This window comes from Anolis carolinensis, chromosome 2 (assembly GCF_035594765.1).
Source record: "Anolis carolinensis isolate JA03-04 chromosome 2, rAnoCar3.1.pri, whole genome shotgun sequence".
NCBI classification, from domain to species: Eukaryota; Metazoa; Chordata; class Lepidosauria; order Squamata; family Dactyloidae; genus Anolis; species Anolis carolinensis.
This window is the reverse complement of record NC_085842.1, coordinates 113415171-113435585: the sequence shown is the minus strand read 5'-3', so window position 1 is coordinate 113435585 and position 20415 is coordinate 113415171. Positions and strand designations below refer to the sequence as shown.

Here is a 20415-nt window from a genome sequence, read left to right as displayed (position 1 = left end):
GTACAGATAGGTCTCAGTACCCTGAAGAAGAGCTACTTGTTAGAGTTGACAGTATTGAGCTAAATGAGCCAGTAGGTGCAATAGAATGATGCAGTCCTGATTAAAATTAGCAAATGTGACTTTAGTGCTATGACCTGGAGGGCCACTATCTGGATTAGTGGGAAAAGCCCCATTTGTGCCATTTGGGCAATGAAAGAAGCAATATGCAGGCTTTAATCGTTTTATTGAGGACCTATACCTATACAAATTCAGAATAAGCCTTCCCCACATGGTAGTGCTATTTATTAAAAACAAATGAACAGAGAGCACACAGTTCTATTATGAGTCATTGCCTTATCTAATTGAGTTATCATGGACACATTCCTCTTTCCAGTAACTGCCTGCCTAAAGGTGAAGTCAGGAAAGGTCTTTATCTGAAAATCTCATCTGATGAACATGAGTATAAGGGAAATGTTATTCCATCAGATACTGTACTCCCAAATTATTTGGAGTAAGGAAGGTATTTGTGAGGTTTTCTAAATGTTGGGCTGCAACTCCCAATACCCACTACCATTTGGGTATATTGGCTATGGCTAGGGTTGATGGGCTCTGTAGTTAAACAATATCTAGTGAACAATATATTCCCCATCCTTGATTTGGGCTGTGTGAGCAAATGCAACCCTCCAGCTGCTGGATTTTAATTCCCATCAGCTATTGCCAATGTCAAGAAAACCAAGATCATGGCAACTACACCTATTGATAACTGGCAAATAGAGGGAGAAAACGTGGAGGCAGAGACAGACTTTATAATTCTAGACGCGAAGATCACTGCAGATGCAGACTGCAGCCAGGAAATCAGAAGACGTTTACTTCTTGGGAGGAGAGCAATGGCCAACCTTGACAAAATAGTGAAGAGCAGAGACATCACACTGGCAACGAAGGTCCGCATAGTCAAAGCAATGGTATTCCCCATAGTAACCTATGGATGCGAGAGCTGGACCATAAGGAAGGCTGAGCAAAGGAAGATAGACGCTTTTGTACTCTGGTGCTGGAGGAAAATCCTGAGAGTGCCTTGGACCGCAAGAAGATCCAACCAGTCCATCCTCCAGGAAATAATGTCTGGCTGCTCACTGGAGGGAAGGATATTAGAGGCAAAGTTGAAGTATTTTGGCCACATCATGAGGAGACAGGAAAGCTTGGAAAAGATCACGATGCTGGGGAAAATGGAAGGAAAAAGGAAGAGAGGCTGACCAAGGGCAAGATGGATGGACGGTATCCTTGAAGTGACTGGGTTGACCTTGAAGGAACTGGGGGCAGTGACGGCCGACAGGGAGCTCTGGCGTGGACTGGTCCATGAGGTCACGAAGAGTTGGAGACGACTAAACGACTGAGCAGCAGCATTGCTAACGTAGCCCGATTCTGAGGGATAATGGAAGTTGCAGTCAAACAACATTTGAAGGACACAACTGCCTGTTCTGATTTAGGGCTTTTTAGTTGGCAGCAACAATTACATTGTGCTGGCCAAACAGGGACCCAAACTCCAGCCATAGTCCACCATTCAAACCACTATATCACACTGGCTCTCTAGATTTATAGCTATAAGTAAGTTAAATCTATAAAGGTCCATCTGTTTCTTCTTTTTGTAGTCAGAAAGAGATTAATTCAATTTGTGTTCTCTCATAGATTTAAACAAATGTGTGTCCCTTTAGTGGATTTAATTCTATTTTTCCTGAGTAAGTCTTCAGTGGTCTAAAGTGGTCTTTTCCATGACAGCTGGCAAAAATATCACAAAACACAGCCTTTAGTACAATTGCAAATTGCAAATTCATTGCAAGATTAGGTGCACAGATAATCTGGTTTATAAGGACTCCTATTCAGCAGAAACCAATGGTTGCTAAATAAAGCTTTCATTAAAATAAGAGTTTATTGTATAATCATACTATACTACTTACTAGTAGTGATTGAAGTGTGCAATTCCTTTTTGCCCTAGTTATAGCTAGAAATCTACAAATAGAATATGTAAAGTCAGTGTGTTTTGTTCTTTATATTTTAATACCACTCTACCCTAAAAGAGAGATTGGTTAAACTAAAAATATGAAATAATTTCTCTAGTGACCTGAGTTGCATATAGACCCATATAAAACTAATTGATGTGGCTTTCAGTTTTATGCATATGAATGTAGCACACTTATGTAGTTTTTGCTTTATAAATGAAGCTATTTATCAAGTACTGTAGTCTTAAACCCATTTACAACTGGCTTCTCATTTAATGGGGATAGCATATGCCCAATTTTTCATGCTGAGAATCCATGAAACACAGAACAAGACACTTTGGTGGCATCCACTAAAAGTGAAAAGTTACTGAAAATACACAACTGCTAGTAAAGTTAAAATTTGTTCATAATTTGTGGCAGACAGGTGAAGACAATGCATTCAGTCTATTTTCATTGGCTATTTCTGTTTCCTCCTTGACTTACTACTCCAAATCAAAGGGTTTTGGTTATGTGCAATCTAGATAAAAAGTGAATTCAGGAGGCTTCTAGAAGAGGGAACCAGTTTTTTAGTCGGAAAAAGGACAGTTCAGAGAGGGGCAGAAAACAGCAAAAATGTCATATTCCCTAGTGAGATCCAGCAACAGCCTACTCCTCAGCATTTCGTGGCCCATCAGTATTCATACATATATCTGGAGCAAGTAATGCCAGATGGCCAAGCTGAATTTAGGAAAGGAAGATGTACTGGAATCATATTGCAAGCGTATGTTGGATAAGGGGGTGTACCCCTTAAGAAGAGAATTAGGCTATGTTTTATAGATTGCAGCACCTCGATTGTGTGGATCATGAAAAACTTTGGATTTCTCTTTAAAAATGGGTATGCTACAACATTGGGTTGACTTGATGTACCTGTACCTAGGACAAGAGGCTGTTGTTAGGACAGAATATGATGAAATGGAATGGTTTCCAATAGGCAAGACAGTCAGGCAAGGCTGCATTTTATCACTCAATCTGTTCAACTTGTATACTGAAAATAAAGCAGGATTAGATTCGGAAGAAGGAGGTGTAGAAATTGGATGAAGGAACATCAACAATTAAAGATAGTCAGAAAGTTCAAAGGTAGGTTTACAGTTGAACCAAAACAAAAAATAATGATCACAGATCTTTTACATAACAGGTAAGGAGCCTGTCCGGGTTGTGAACCGGTGCCTGGCCACTATGACGGTCTGGATGAGGGCGAACAAATTGAGGTCCTCCTGGTCATTCATAAAGCCGAACAGGGTATAGGGTTACAGCCTTTGCTGGATGGGGTCACACTCCCCTTGAAGGCACAGGTTCACAGCTTGGGAGTCCTCCTGAACTCATCGCTGAGCCTGGAACTTCATGTTTTGGCAGTGGCTAGGGGGGCTTTCGCACAATTATAACTTGTGCGTCAATTGCGGCCATACCTTTCGAAGACAGACTTGGCCATGGTGGTCCACGCTCTCGTTACATCTAGGATAGACTACTGCAACGCACTCTACATGGAGTTGTCTTTGAAGACTGTTCGGAAGCTTCAAATAATCCAACGAGAGGCAGCCAGGTTAATAACTGTGGCGGCGTACAGGGAGCACACAACTCCCATGTTGTGTCAGCTCCATTGACTGCCAGTTAGCTACCTAGCACAATTCAAAGTGCTGGCTTTGGCCTATAAAGCCCTAAATGGCTCTGGCCAAGTTTACACATCTCCCTCTATGAACCACCGTGGAGATCAAGATCTTGAGGGGAGGCCCTGCTCTCAGTCCCGCCACCGTCACAGGCGCGATTGGTGGGGACAAGAGACAGGGCCTTCCCAGTGATTGCCCCCCGGCTATGGAACTTCCTCCCTGGCGAGATTAGATCAGCCCCCTCCCTCTTGCCCTTTAGAAAGATGGTAAAGACCTGGCTTTGGGACCAAACATTTGGGGCAGTGCAATGAAGCAATAATAGGAAACCTACTCGCTGACTGGAGCCAGCATGATGTCCTGAGTTGGTTTAAACAGCTGATTTTAAAGTAGATATAACTTATTTTAATGTTTAATGTTTTAATGTTTAATGTTTTAATGTTTGTGTATAGTTATAATTATTTTATGTCCCGGCATGGAATGCTTGCCGTATATATGTTGTGCTCCTCCCTGAGTCTCCTTCAGGGTGAGAAGGGCGGTATATAAATGTAATAAATAAAGTAAATTATGAAGTTATTGAAATAGTTAAAATAATTTCCTTACCTTGGCTCAGTCAGAATGGAGTACGCAGTCAAATTAAAAGAAGCTGTGAATGAACTAGACAAGATCCTAACGTGTAAAGATATATCACTGAAAACTAAAGTAAGGATGGTACATGCAATTGTGTTCCCTATTATTATATACAGTTGTGAAAGCATTTCCTCTTACACTAGTATTAATGCAGTTTGAAACCACTTTAACTGCCTTGCTCCAGTGTTGTGGAATCATTGGAGTTGTAGTTTTACAATGCCTGTAATCTTCTCTGCCGAAAAGGGCTGGTGCCTCTCCAAGCTTCAACTCTCCAGCATTGAGCCATGATAGTTAAAGTAATGTCAAATTGCATTAATTCTGCTGTGTATATGCACCCTTAAACAAACCTCCCAGATCCTGCTGTCATCTTTACAAACTTTTACAAATTCTGCCGTTAGCTGCCTAGCAAAGTAAGAACTGAAGAAGCTACACATGTTTAAAAAAAAACCCTTCATCATCAAGATTTGTTTGGTAGTGTCAGGGATTCCTCTTCTTCAGAAGAGGAAGGGGAGCAGGAAAGTGCTCATGAATCTGAGGGTGAGTTGGAGTCTGAGGAGGAGACTTTGCTAGTACCTTCATTCCAGGAGAGGCGAAAGGAAACAGAGCAGAGACGCCGTTCAGCTCTGAGATGCAGCTGAGTAATTATGAGCTGCCCTAGCAGCTGTGTGGGGACCCAGGGCTATAAAACCAGAAGCAGGTGCAGACAGCTCTTGCTGATAACAAACTGACTCTAATGCCTTCACTCTCTGTCTGCCTACTCCAAGTCTGCATCTGGATTTATGCCTGTTTCTTTATCTGAAATAAGACTTCCTCGCTTTCTTTTGCATTATTTCACTGAGTGTACTGTTTTGCTGAAATCAGTTTTCATTTACTTACCACAGTGTCTTAAGGCTGTTCTTGAAAGACAAAACAGGACAGGTAGTCAGACTTTTTTATTTGTCTGAAGTGAAGGTTTATTAAATGGCTCAGGCCTACCAGCATGTTGCCTAAGCTAGGTCTCAAGTTTGTTTGTCTGTTTGTTTGGTTTTATGTTCAGTTTACATGCATGTTACATTTTCAGTTATCAATTAACTTTGCTGCAGTTGCTAGAGTGATCCATTTAGTTCAGTTGGGGTAAGGATGCACATGGAAATGCAACCCCAAATATCCCTGTCCACATTTCCTGTTTGGTGACAAATAGAAATTGTCTCACATAGTGAATGGGCAGAAATGAGGGGACATTACTGTAACCTCACAGTTACCACCTTTTTTGCTTTAGCACAAGTAAGCCTAGCATAAACCTTTAGAGAGAGGCAGCATATAGTAATAACTACCAAATGTTCTTATTTGAAAGACAGCCTATTTCATTTGATTAACATGACTGGATGACACACATACAGAGAAATGAATGGCTAAAAACACAGCTAATACCTTTCTTTTAAGTGCCCTTCCAGACAAGCCCAAAATGCGGGACCTGTCTCATTCTTACCTGAAGTGTCCAAATGATGCCTCAGGTAGCAGCAGATTAATCCAGAGAAACCTAGGTTTTCCCAGTTTGCTCTGGATTAATTAAACACCTGGAAAGATCTGGACTTTAAGCTAAAGTCCAGATCTTTCCAGGTGCTAGGCCTGTGGAATTGACTCCCGGGATTGCTTCCACAGTCCTGGGGGACAGTCCCCACAACCCATCCTGGTCCTTAGGGCCTCACATTTTCCCCAAAAACTTACCGGGGGGGGGGGGGGGTCTGCCAGCAGTACAGAGTACTCCTGACGTGCAAAAACGTTGCATCAGGAGGTGGAGGGGAGGAGGTATTTCCCTCTTCCCCCAACCTCCTGATATCATTTTCACATGTTAGGAGTACTCTGGAGAAGTTTCTGCACTGCCGGCAGGCCCCTCGGGTAGGTTATTTTTGGGGGGGGGGGGATGTGCTGGAGGGAAGCTGGATGTCATCCCTCAAAGGAAAGCCCGAGGCTTGGGTTGGCGGTAGGGACAGAAACCTGCTTCCTCCTGGATTTATGCCATGTCTGAAAGGGCCCTAAGAAATCAAAGTAATGTGCTGTGCTTTAGTTGTTTGTCAAAGCCAGATCACTGATGTAGATATTCATTTATTAGATTTAGAATTAACTAGATGCATAGAGACAGGATTACTATTCACAGGGAAAAGAGGGAAAGAAATGTGTGGGGCAGTTGGAATGTATTTGCTTATTTCTGTCAATTTCAACTCCCCCCACCCTTCTGATAGATGAATCCAAATTATAAACTTTAGGCCTTTTTGGTAAATTGCTTATGCCACTGAAAAAATATGGCCACACCCTTACCCTAAACTGCTTTGCCTCTCAGTGCCCTAATAGACTAGTATCACTGATTAAAGGGTTTGCTGTGCCAAAGTAGAGTAAATTTGAATTTAAAAAGTCTAGCATTCATTTAGAGCTCTTTCATTTTAGAAGCCTGTGTTGACTGTGCTTTACTGAAATCTCATAGATTCAAAAGGGACTTTTTTGAAAGAAAAAAAAGTTTTTTGCAGCATCCGAAATGGAAGTAGTTAAGAATCCATATTCTTTTAATAAACCTCCCTGGAAATATGATGGTTTAAATTAAGGAAAAGCTGGAGAGGAGTAAATCTTTTGCAGAAATTATTTTGCAGAAATAGGAGAAATTACTAAATTGTCTAAGTCAAAGCATAATTTAAAAAATATTGCTATGGATTCTTCCCCCTTCCTCTTATTATTTTTTGTTACTTAAACATAGCAAGATTTGTTGAGTAGAGGGTAGAGGATATTCTCAACATCTGTATGTTTCTATTGTCTGTAATGGTTAAAGTTGTGCAGGCAGGAACAGAAATATGGTTCTGCTTTGAGTAAAATGCAGCTGGTCTGGAAATGGCGGTCCAGGACATTGTCCATTTCAATTTTCCCAAACTCAGAGAGAGTTGTTTATATGAGGTCATCACTGGAAAAGCAAATGAATTCAGAATAGGACTTTCCTGATAGTGATTTTTCACTAAGCCAGCATTCATCTTTTTGGCAGTCATTACTGGCTATTTTTCTTTTTCCAGTAGATGTCAGTTAAAGAATTTAAAATGCAAGACCAAAAAACCAGTAGCTTGCAGGCTGTGTGTGTGTTTAAAGCCTTAAAACAAAACCACCTTATCCTCAAGGATTCACTAACATCCATCTTTTAAACTAAACGTTACTTGGTGAAATATTCAACAGCAGTTAACCAGTTAACAGTAGTAGTATTGATCCTAGACTCAGTTCACTAACACAGCTGCATCTTCAACTTCAAGGCAGTGACCCCTAAATTGGAGTTTGTATACATCTAAAGTGAACTGTGGGTGCAGATAAAGCTTGACAGGTTTTTACTTTGTGAAGCAAGTCCTATTAGTCGTCCCCCCCCCCCCCCCCTAAAAAGCAGTGCTATTCTTGCTTGAGCATTTATTTATTGGTGAGATGTAGCAGTGTTGTGAGAACGTTTATAGGTAAGTTGTATCAATGTGCATGTACTTTCTTAAAAGTGAATTTCCTCAAGACCAGTGTTTTGACTCTTAACTGGCCAGATTGTTTCTGGTGATCAGGAACTTACCCTTGCTAGATAGATCTAAATAAATCAGTTGTGGGTATAGGTGAATAGTATGTAATTGATACTGAATTTATAATAATAATAATAATAATAATAATAATAATAATAATAATTTATTTTTAATCCGCCCTCTCTCCCCGAAGGGACTCAGGGTGGTTTCCATAAACGAGAAAGGCTTATTAGGGTTCCCTATTGTGCATCGTCCAGTCAGCCTGACATCAACACTAGTAAATATTCTGGAGCAGATCATTAAGGAGGCAGTCTGTAATTACTTAGAAAGAAATGCTGTGATAACTAAAAGTTAACATGGATTTCTCAAAAACAAGTCATGCCAGACTAATCTTACCCCTTTTTTCAATAGAGTTGCTTGGTAGATGCAGGAAATACCGTGAATGTAGCATATCTTGATTTCAGTAAGATCTTTGACAGAGTTCTCCATGACCTTCTTGCAAGCAAACTAGTCAAATGTGGACTAGGCAATACTACTATTAGGTGGATTTGTAATTGGTTAAGTGACCAAACCCAAAGGGTGCTCAGCAATGGTTTCTCTTCATCCTGCAAAGAAATGACTAGTGGAGTGCCGCAGGGTTCCGTCTTGGGTCCGGTTCTGTTCAACATCTTTATTAATGACTTGAATGAATGTTTAGAGAGCATGCTTATCAAGTTATCAGATGACACAAAATTGGGAGGAAAAGCTAATACTCCAGAGGACAAGATCAGAATTCAAAATGACCTTAACAAATTAGAGAGATGGGCCAAAACTAACAAAATGAATTTCAACAAGGACAAATGTAAGATACTACACTTAGGCAGAAAAAATGAAATGCAAAGATACAGGATGGGTGATGCTCGGTTTGACAACAGTCCATGTGAGAAAGATCTTTGAGTCTTCATGGACATTTTGAACCTGAGCCAACAGTGTGATGCAGCAGCTAAAACAGCCAATAGGATTTTGGGCTGCGTTGAAAGGAGTATAGTGTCTAGATCAAGGGAAGTCATGGTTCCTTTGTACAGCAGCACAGTTTTGGGTGCAAATTATTTTGCTTTAATCGCTGTTCTAATCCTGCATCTTGGATTTGGAACATATCTCTTAAGGTCTTTTCTGTGTACTGAAATTTCCTTTTGTCTGAGGCTTCTTCGACACTGTCCTTATATCCCAGGATCTGATCCCAGGTTATCTGCCTATCCCAGATTATATGGCAGTGGAGACTCATATAATCCAGTTCAAAGCAGATAACCTGGGATCAGATTCTGGGATATAAAGACAGTGTAGAAGGGGCCCAGAGAGTCAGTTTTGGCGAAGATTGTTAAAGGCACCAGATCTGAGTCAGTACTTGATTAGTATGTGGGTGGGAAATCAAGGGCTAGACCAAATTATCTCTAAGGCTGTATATAGCCCCTGGGCCAGATGTTTCCTACCCCTGATCTATGATATGGTGAAAATCCAAGTAACCACTCTGAATTAACACCTCCTGCCATTTCACAGGTCCTTGCATTGCGATCTGGCATCATGTCTTTCTTCAGTCTTGTAAATCATTCATTCACTACTTGTGTTGTGCATGAGACATGAAGCTAGGCAAAAACTGATCCGGGAGGCTGGAAAAATACAGTACCTATACTGTAATGGAGATCTCCAGCAAGCCCACCAGTTGCCTACTTCTGCTTTGCAAACAAATGAGCAGAAGTCTTGCAGTCATTGTCTCAAAGGCAGAAACAGGTGACAGATGGCAAAAACTTGCAGAGTTTGGAGAGTTTCAAAATTCAGATTTCCAGATAAGGAATGCTCAATTTGCATTACTATATGTCAGGATGCAGTTTTACAAAGTCTTTGTTGGTGTAGTTACAATGACTTGTTGGATTGTGCTTCCAGCAGCAGCCACATAGATTAATCTGGGAATTCACAAGACAGAGCCTGACAACACTGAACATCTTATGTTAGTTCGTCTTGGTACTTGCTCTTTGTTGGTGTATTTCCTCTTAATGTTGAGGGTTCTATTAATTATCATGAAGTATGGTCAAAGATGGGCTTACCTTTCAAAAAAGATTTCTGTTTTTAATGTTACCGGTCATCAACAGACCTTTCAGTAGTTGGTACTTTGGGAATCCCATCAATTCATTTGCTCGAGTTATATGGTTAGTTAGCAAAATAATATTAGTTCATATGTATGATTATCACAATTGTGGGATGATGATGCTAATGTATTCATTTTCCATAAGTTGCCTGAACAAAAATCCTTAAAACTGCACCTAATTGCTGCCTACTCTAGATAAAATAAAAACAAGAAAGTGAACTCCCAAAAGGTCTTTGGTATCATTGCGTTAAAATATTTTCTGGGTTTATAATGCATTTCAAGTGTTTAGAGCTTCAATTTCTAGTATCATAGGACAAATCATCATGACATTTCCAAAATGCAAACGTACCATCAATGAAGCATCACTGCAGAAGCATCTTGGGCAAGGAATATTTGGATTAAATTATAGCAGATGTTTGAGCATTGTGATAAGATTTTGTTTCTTTCTTCCTTTTTAATGTGTGTATTGTTCCTGTTTTTTTGGGGTTTTTTAGAAGAAAGAAATATTTCCCATTGTAATAACCCCTACAGTTGATATTTTCCCATAATCAATGCTTTGGAAAGGCAATGCTCTCAGGAAGCAGTGAAGTGAGGTTAGGTACTTTGTGTTTCTCAATAGTACAATAATGATAATTGGTTGGAGGAGCTTACTGCTGTTTTTAAAAAAATGGAAGATGGGAAATCCAGCCGTTAATCTAAATATCTAATCTAGTTTGACCGATTGTTACATTGTTTTCTTAGAAAACAATTTAGTTTGATACTGACTCATAATGCTATTTCAAAGCATGTAATTTTTGGTGTTCTCAATGGCAAATGGCCAATTATTTCTAACTATCAAGGCAGCTGACTGGCTAGCTTTGTTATCTCACCAAAAAATGCAGTTAGCACTCTCTAGCAATGTTTAGCAGAAGATAGTAGTCCAACAGTAGTCTGCTAAATCAGACGATTATTGTCATCTGCAAGGGATTTTTAATGTGAGTGTAGGCAGCTCTTTTTAAATGTGTGAATTTCTCTTACATTTTCTGCATTTCCTTGATCAGCTTTGAATGCAGTTTCTATTTCTGCCTTTATTACCATGTTTTATTGTGTCCTTTTGCTATTAAATCATCTGTTACAACTTGCATCTCACCCTCCCCAGGGCTCTTCCAGACAGGCCCTATATCCCAGAATCTGATCTCAGGTTTTCTGTTTATCCCAGATTATTTGGCAGTGAGGACTCATATAATCCAGTTTAAAGCAGAAAACCTGGGATCAGATCCTGGGATATAGGGCCTGTCTAATAGGGTCCTCAGATAGATTAATTTGTCCCTCTTCTTACATCATGCTGAAGTATAGCCAAGTTGCCCTAGAATCTTATATCTTTAGAGTGCTACTTCCCATTGTCTAGCTGGCATAAATAATGCTAATTATATCAATTCGTATTTTTATTAGTTTGTTTTGTTGTACAATTTGGAGCTTGAAAAAGTATATAATGCTGTTCTGTGAATTGTTTTCTATGAAAATTCTATGTATTTCAATAGAGTAAAAGACTAGTAAACAGGGATTTTAAATATATGGAATTTACTGAAGTTATTTACTACGCATATATTCACAACAGGAATTTTCATTACGTTGAGAGCTATATGAGAGCTAAGATTGCATGTCTTTTTCTGTTTTTGAAAGCAAACTATCTTCAGACTTCTCAGATTCCTCAGTTATCGCTTTGGCTATATATTGGATACTCTTAAGGCAGGAATGAAGGGGTAGGAGGAAATGGCCATATAAGGAGGTACGAGCAGGCCAGGAACACAGCCGATGGGTTATCACATGGTTTCCCTGAAATCATGTGTTTTGAGAGAAACGAAAGTAATGAAATGTAATACTGCACCACAAATATGCACCAATGGTTTGATATGTGGGCGGTCGTAAACTGAACCCACTGAATTGTATAAATAGACACTCGACCCTGTCTGCGGGGTTCTCCCTTTTCAGCATCTAGTTGTGCGTGGGATGAACCTCTGCAGCTGCAGGAAACTTTTAGTAAACTGCTTTCTTTGGAAAAAACCTCCAGTTGTCTGTCTCCTACTTCCACTGCGTCCGCACAGACACACAAGCCGAGAAGAGGGGAAGTCTGGTTTCCGCTACACTCTCTGCTGTGATTTTGCTGTGTTTGACAAACTGACTCATTACTCCAGTTCCAAGATGTGAAAAAGGTCCCCACCCCATTCCTTGCTTATAAGCATTAAGTTGCTTTCCTAAGATTTTTGACGATTTTTATGAACTCCTTATCTTCAGTGTAGTATTTGTTTTCAAAGTATGGCAGGTGAGATGTATATGACAGAACAGAATCTGAGGGTGAAATATAAATAAAGTCTGATATCTCAGCAAAACTCGGGGGGGGGGGGGAGAGATAGAAAAAAAAGCTCACGTTTAGTGGCTAGGATTCTTGGCCATTAGAACAGCTGCTGCTTATAACTTCTGGGATTTGGAAGCCCAAATACATGGAGGGCCGCAGGTTGTGCAGGACTGCCTAACAGTGAATATACAGTATTCTATACACATATACAGGCACATAGAGGGCAAGAGAGAGAGCTTATAGAGCAGATACTTAATGTACACATGTTTTGCAAATGTAGGAGATTATCTCACATCAGATATGAAGCACAATTTGATTTCCAAACCACATCAATGATCTTAGACCCACTAACCACATTATAAAACTCCATAGAACAAATAAAGCTGATATGCTGTAAGATTTGATGAAAAATACTATTTTGAGTCTTGTTCTTCCCAGTTTTGTAGGACTTCTTTCCATAGAATTTAGCTTGTGCTTGGATTGAAATGTGGCATTTCTGTAGAAAACGTCTAGCGTTTTCAACATTTTCCTAAGAGACAGAGACTTTCAAAACACTTAACAAAGTTATATAGATTTTATTTACAATATTTGAAAAGAATTACTGATTTCTGAAATACATGGCTTGCAAATCTATTTATATCCTGCTCCTTTTCTATCAAGTCTAAGATAATTTTTTAAAAATCTGTGGAATTCTTGGGAAACAATTCCATGTTAGGGTTTGCTGTTTTAGTGTGATTCTATGACACTGGAAATAATAATAATAATAATAATAATAATAAAAAAACTTTATTTATACCCCGCCACCATCTCCCCAACGGGGACTCGGGGCGGCTAACATGGGGCCATGCCCAGAGCAATACAACATAATAAGATATAAAAACAACATATCATAGCACCATTAAAAAATACAGTAAATGATAATAGGCATTACATCAAGAAATCAGAAAACAATACAACAAGGGCAGGCCGCGTAAACACAAAGATAAAACCTGGAGTGAGAGGGACAGAGGGGTACTCCACTGCGGGCAGGGACATATGGAAGTGGGGTAATCTAGAGGATAGATGTTCGGGGTGGGAGTAACACAGAAATATATAACAGAAATTACTCACCGAAGGCACAGCGGAAAAGCCATGTTTTCAAGTCTTTCCTAAAAGCTAACAACGTGGGAGCTTGCCTAATTTCAGTAGGTAGTGAGTTCCACAATCGGGGGGCCACAGCCGAAAAGGCCCTCTCCCTAGTACTCACAAGGCGGGCCTGGGATAACGACAGTGGTGATAAAAGAGATAAAGATAAGACAGTGGTGATAAAAATAGAGCTTTTAGGTAGATTTCTATATAAAGAGAAACAATGTTAAGAACTAAAAATATGAGGATTGCATAATAGTGTCTTGCCACATGTTCTTCACAAAATAACACGTTTTCTTTTGAACAATCTGTGTGACACACACAAAAAGCTAGAAATCCTTTATTGCCCAAGGAGAAAGCGTTTTTGTGGTTTCTTTCCAATATGCTTTAGGAAACTAATTCTAGGGCCCTGGTTCTTCTTGCTGCTGTTACCCTTTGGAATATTGTGTCCAATTCCTGTCTACTGTCTTGCATGGTCTGTGTTGCCTCTAGTTCCCCCCCTGCACATTGCAGAAGCAGTGAACATCCCTGGGAAAGGGATTGTAGACTTACCTCAAACCTCTTGCATATCTAGTGTTTGAGTCTTTCTACTGCTACCCTCTAGTGGCTGTCATGGCTTCCTGCAGTGACAGCAGCCCAGAGTGGGTGAGGCAAATGCAGCGAGCAGAGAGGAATCAATACACAGAGAAAACGAGACTGGGAAGAAGGAGAAGGGAGGAGTCGCCTCATCAGCCATTCTTGTCTTACAGGGTCCCAGCTGTCATTGGTAAAAAAAAAAGGAGGGAGGGAGAGGATTTACTATTGTGTGAGGCAGGAAAGAGGGAGTGAGACTGAAAGGGGAAGAAGAGGAAAGCAAGGAATAACCGTTTCTTCCACCTGAGCCTGAGCTTCTTCGCAAGCTAATATTGCTCGAGATTGGAGAGCAGAAGCCGGCTCTGTCCCTGCAACGATTGCCGCACATCATGTCTGGCTACCAGGGCAAGAAGAACATCCCCCGGATAACTGTGAGTGGCGGATTCTCCCCTCCCTTTCCCCCTTGAATGTGTGATTCCTATTTTGTAGTAATTTACTCCACCTCAACAACTACCAACCCTGTTTCTCTCTTTTGTTGGAAGCTAATACAGATGGATGTGTGTTTAATAGGGATGTTATGTAGCTAGGGTGGTGGTGGGAGATGGCCCCAAGTGAGAGAATCTTTTATTCTTTATGATCTCTGTAAAATGGGTGTGAGAATCCTCATTGTTTCATGCTGTTCCGTTACCAATTAGAAAACCTTTGTACTTAGGCAGAACCATGGTATTTATCTGCAATATCTTCCTGTCCCAAACTGTTGCAGTTGACTCCCCCCTCCCGCTCCCAAGCTGTTGTCCTCTCTGCGGGGCATAATGAGGACTTAGTGACATTTTGTCTTGTAGACCTACATGGTGGGAGTGTTGTCGCTTTTCTACATCTAATTTAGAATGTTTGCTTACTTGTTAATGGTTTTGAACATGGAACAGGTAGATTTAACCAAGTCAAGCTGCATTTTAAAGTTGTTTTTTATCCTTTGATTTTTGTTTTGACCTGTCACCACTCTCGTTAAAGCAGCAAACGAGGCTGTGTCCCAAGTTGCTTGCTGCATAGTTTTGTTTGCTGCATATTTGGGTGCGTCATGTGCTTTGGCGCAGGAAAAAGAGGAATATAAGAGTGAAAGCTCTGATTTCTTTTCTCTGCCTTTAAGTAGTGGGGTTTTTGTTCGTTCACATCAATGAAGAGGAGTGTGATGAACATGAAAGAAAAATGCTTTTAAAAATCTCAGTGCTTTTCATCATCCTTGGTGCGTGCCATGCAGATGAATTTCCAATGGCTCTATACCCCACCCTGATTTATTGTTGATGCAATGAAACGCCTTGCAGTGGGGGTACCCCCTTGGTCTCTAAAAGGCCTGGAGTTTATTGTTGCTGGCTTCAGATGCAAGGAGTGCAGCTGTGCTTTGTCTCCTGTGCATTTTAATGAAATCTTTTGTGGGATAAGGTATGCATTGGGAGAACTGGTGGCTACTCCATCTTTAAGGCAAACAAAGGAAACACAACCCAAGCACACATACACACACACACGGGGTGGATGAAAAGAAGCTTGGCTGATATATTGTCTTCTCAGTATACCTGTTCAGAGTGTAAGCAATATCTCTAAATAATTCCATTCTCTTTCCTTTTTTCATTGAGTCTTGTAGATAATTTTTTTTTTAGGTAATTGTTTCTTTTCTTCGTTCAGTCCTTGGATTTGACACAGTCATACAAAGTAGATGCTAATGGATTTATCTTGTCTGTGTTGGCATATCTGCCTACCTGTGACCTTGATTTAGTAAGCTAAACTTAACTAGAGACATTCCAGGTTGTGTTTGTTTTTATTCTACTTGAAGAAACAGCATTCTTCCAGCTCCTCAATGAAATCAAGACCTTTTTTTAAAAAGATACTGTATATTTCGGGTCTTAACTGAGACACTTGGGACTAATTAAAGAAAAGGAGTCGACACTGGCGACATCTTATTTCACACTCTGCTTTGAGAAGAACCATTTTGAATACTTCTGAATTATTTGCTTTTAATGCCACAAGATTAACCCAGGTGGGATAAATCCTTTTACCATTTAAGGTAGTCATTACTTGCATTCAATTAAAACAAATAAACAGCTATGTGAATATTTATCACATCAACCTTGTGAAGGTGGTGCATCTATTCCCTCTGGGTGTGTGTGACCTACATTATTTAAATGCCCTGATACATTTTTCTTTTGTGCTGCTGTACCTGACTGCAGCAGTTTTGCTTCTATGATGCTCTGTGCAGAGTAGCCACACCTACCTTAGTATCCATCATATCCAGTGCATTCTTTGAAATAACAGGCAGTCCAGCTGCATCTGAGGGCTTGGTTAGAGATTTCATATTCTGTCCTCCTTGGCCACTATACTCCCTGCTGTATGCAGCCCTTTGCTGTGGAACAAGAAAAGAGCACTTCTGAGGTTCTTGGGAGGTTCTCTTAGTGTCATCTCTTCTATTGATTCTTCTGGCTTTATGTTACTTTTTAATGGCATGAATTGAATATGTTAGGATATATTTATTTTCAGTAATTCTATCTGATACTGTGATTTTAAGAGCATTCCTTAAAACCCCTTTTCATAAGTTATTTTAAAAATAGATTTAAATTGGTAATAATTGTGAAAGGAATCATTTTCTGGCTATGAACCCTGATTTTGATACACTGACACGTCCACTGTGCATGTCAATAATTGACATGTGTACTCCCTGTGGACTACGTAAGTTATTTGCAGAAGGGTTGCACTATTATATAATATGCATTACTTGAAGATGAAGAGACGTGGAAATGGACGAGGAACTGCTTTTCTAGGTGTGCTGAAGAAAAAAACATGTCATATGAATTTTTGAAGGGTGTGGCTATTCAGGAAATTAATCTGATCCCATCCCATGTTTCATGCTACAATCGGAAATACTTTCCAAGAGGGATAATATGTCTCAGGATTTAGTGTGCCCACAGCACCAACTTCCACATGTCACCAATGCATGTTGCATGCAACTTGTGTTTTTCTCATTACAGTGCTGTAAGAGAGGCCCTGAAGTCCACCCTAAGGACAGTGAGCAGCTGGGTTAAAAACAAAGGCCCTCTTTTGTCATAACTGGTAATGAATCCCACTGCTAATCATGCATGGTGGTCTGAACATACTGATGGGGCTTTTGCTCTGAAACTAAGCATAACCATTTATGGATTATCATTAGGGGCAAGCCAAAGTCATGCAGAATTATAGTGTTAACATCCTTTTATCCCAGTCAATCACAGTATTGCCCACTCTTCAGATCTTTTTGAATGTTTATGTTGAAAGTACGATTAAATGCGAGACTACAATTTTCCATATTAGTACTGTTCATCTGTGACTAATTTTAGTATGTCATTTTTGGCACCTTCTGTCTTGAAGATGACATTCCAGCCATGAGCATTGCAACTCAGTCTGCCATTGTGATGTAGACTAGAGAAGTTGTAGAATTCATTGGAAAAGCCAAGTGGATTTGTGCCAGAAAGTGAAGATTATAGGATTGCTGTAATATATTCTGTGTTGGGGTTGTTCAGCAATTTCAACCTGCCCAGCTACAGGTGGAGTATTGAATAGGTCTGGTTAGAAAGAGTACACCTTGTTATAACATGAGCTACTAATCTGTTTCCAGACACAAATGTACTAGTTATGCCCTCTGAATCTCTATAGAACTTCCATTTTCTCATATGAACTTGTTCATACTTTAATGTCTTTGGAGGAGGCCCTTTTTTGTCATTCCATCTTTATAAACATGTCATGTGGGATTGTAGTAGAGGACTTTCACCCTTCCTAGACATAGGTTATATTCCTCCTTGTTCTTTTACTAGTAACTAGATACATTTTAAATATGCATACATCAGAATTACTTTCTGATTTCCAGTTATAGGAAGCACATGGAACTTCACACACAATTACATTGTACTTAATAGGTCACCTGATGTTGAAAAATAAATTAGGCACATGCTTCAAGATACAACTCAGAGAAGATAAAGACTTTTCCTTTAGGCCAAGACATACTTCCATGTTAAAATACACAATGCACATTGTGTGGATGCGAATTAGCACTTAACATCCAATAGAAATACTTGAAAAGTAATGCAATGGCAACACTACATTTTTCTTTTGTAGACAAGAGTTCTACTGTGTCCTCTGTTTTTATCAAGGTGATCTAAATCCAACTGTCATCTCTGCAAACTGAAGGGCCATGTAAATTCATTTGTACATATTCTACAAAGTGACTCCGACACCTGTCATGGATAGTCTTGGTGCTGTAACTGCTACCAGAAAGATGCACTTATGAGTGTATTTCTGCTGTGTTTTCAACTTGGTTATGTTTCATGGATTTACACTCTACACAACTTAGAAATTTTCTGTGAAAACCAAAGATGTTCACTGTATACCGAAAGGTAGAAAAGCCTGGTCTAAAAGGAGAATCACATAGTTGGGTAAATAGATTTGAGCAAGTCATTTTACCTTTGGGCCTCCATTTCTCTGTAAAAACTAGAAATGACAAGCTTCTATTAACCCATTAAAGGAAAAACAAAAATGTTCCGGATTCAGATTGACTAAATTTGCTCCAGGCACTATATCCAAGATGTAGAAACTGTCTCGACAACTGTCATTTTATAGTCATTTTTCTGGGAAAGGTTTTATCTTAAAAAAAATACATAGCCTAGATTGTTCCTGTGATTTCAGTCAGAGGCTTCACTGAGCACACCACACACCTATTAAAAAATTCTGCATGCTTACTTTTTACCTAAATAATTTTCCTTGTCACTAGCATCACCAAGAGTAATAACAACAACTTATATTTTGTCTTTATACAAGAATTGTAACTTGAGACAGAATACAAAAGTTGAATGAGATACAGTAGATTCTGTGGAACCGTGGGATTTGGACAGCGACCACGGATCCTCAAACTCCATATTATTAAATGGTGGTGACGTGAATGCGGACACACTGAAGTATGCATGTTCATATTGACATACTTTTTGTATCTACATGGTGTCCTATAATCAAACCCCAGTGGATACATTATTAAGCTATCTATGAGATTAAATATACTCATTCGAGAGAGAAAAATAATCTAATACAAGCAATTATAACACACTATTCAAAGCTTTCCTTATTATCTTTTCAAAAAGCATTTAAGTCTTCAATTGGTCCAATTCTTGAAATCAGAAGTGTGTTTATGAGAATCAAAGTTGTGCTTAAGGATTTATAAAAACATTGTGTAAGAGACAAGATGCACAAACTTTGGAGTTGTCCCAGCAGTTCTACTCCAGGTACATACGTTCCCCCAAACTGTTATCTCACAGATGTAACTCAGGTATTCTCTATTTCTGTTTATGCATGAATAAAGGTCTCAAGTATCCACCCCAGTATTTCAAATGAGAAATCTAGCCTACTATTTTTCTTTAAAATATGAATTAGAAAATATGTTACATACTGTATATACTCGAGTATAAGCCAACACGAATATAAGCCAAGGCATCTAATTTTAGCACAAAAAACTGCGAAAACCTATTGACTTGAGTATAACCTGAAAGTGGAAAATGCAGCAGCTACTGGTAAATTTCAAAAATAAAAATGGTCTCTGCCTCTTTCTTTCCTTCCTTCTTGCGTGCTTGTTTTGCTTTTGCTTTATCTGTCCTGGGCCCGGTTCTGTACAACATCTTTATTAATGACTCCAATGAAGATTTAGAAAGCATGATCATCAAGTTTGCAGGAGATGCCAAATTGGGATAGCTATTAGCCAATACTCCAGAAGACAAGAGCAGAATTCAAAATTATCTTAACAGATTAGGGAGATGGGCCAAAACCAACAAAAGAAAGTTCAACAGGGATAAATGCAAGATACTCCATTTAGGCAGAAAAATGAAGTACATTATTAGAGGCTGGATTGCCGTTGTTGGGGCTTTTATTGTGGTTTTCCTGCATTAAAGCAGGATGGGGTTGGACTACATAGCCTTTGGGGGGTCTGTTCCTACATATTATTATTATTATTATTATTATTATTATTATTATTATTATTATTATTAGAGGCTGGGTTTCCACTTTTTGTGGCTTTTATTGTGGCTTTCCTGCATGGGAGCAGGAGGGGTTGGACTGCTTGGCCTTTTTGGGTCTTTTCCTATTCTGTTATTACCTCCATGGAGCATGCCTTCTCTCTCTTCCCCCTCTCTCCCCTTCTGCCTCGAGCCCAATATGGCAGGGACAACACAGGAGAGGAAAACAAGGAGGGAGAAGGAAAAGAAAAGAAAGGTGAAGAGAAAAAGTAAGACAAAACAGAAGAGGAAAGATAAGAAGAGGGAGGAAGATTTGAAAAGGAAGAAGATATGGCTGTGATGGCTTGGCGCTCACATTGAGCTCTGTGGTGAACAGGGAGCAGCAGTAGAAGCAACAGCAGTAGCATAGAGGATGAACCATGCCATTTCCCTGTGTTGATCTGTGCAGGGCAAGGGTGATGGGAACAGTGTCTGTCTGGACAGTGGATTGG

At 39.7% G+C, this 20415-nt stretch overlaps 1 protein-coding gene across 2 annotated transcripts in view; it reads left to right on the top strand.

Annotated features, from left to right (window-relative positions):
* The window catches only part of dpysl3 (dihydropyrimidinase like 3), a 91803-nt gene that overhangs the window by 17612 nt on the left and 53776 nt on the right, over nt 1-20415 (top strand). The window contains exon 1 of one of the 2 annotated variants that reach the window (XM_008104794.3): nt 14002-14338. The exons of the other annotated variant lie outside the window; for it this stretch is intronic. Coding sequence (XP_008103001.1) covers nt 14297-14338 — 42 coding nt within the window. The 5' untranslated portion in view covers nt 14002-14296. Of the gene's footprint in view, nt 1-14001; nt 14339-20415 lie in introns of those variants that run through there. 2 annotated transcript variants of the gene reach the window in all.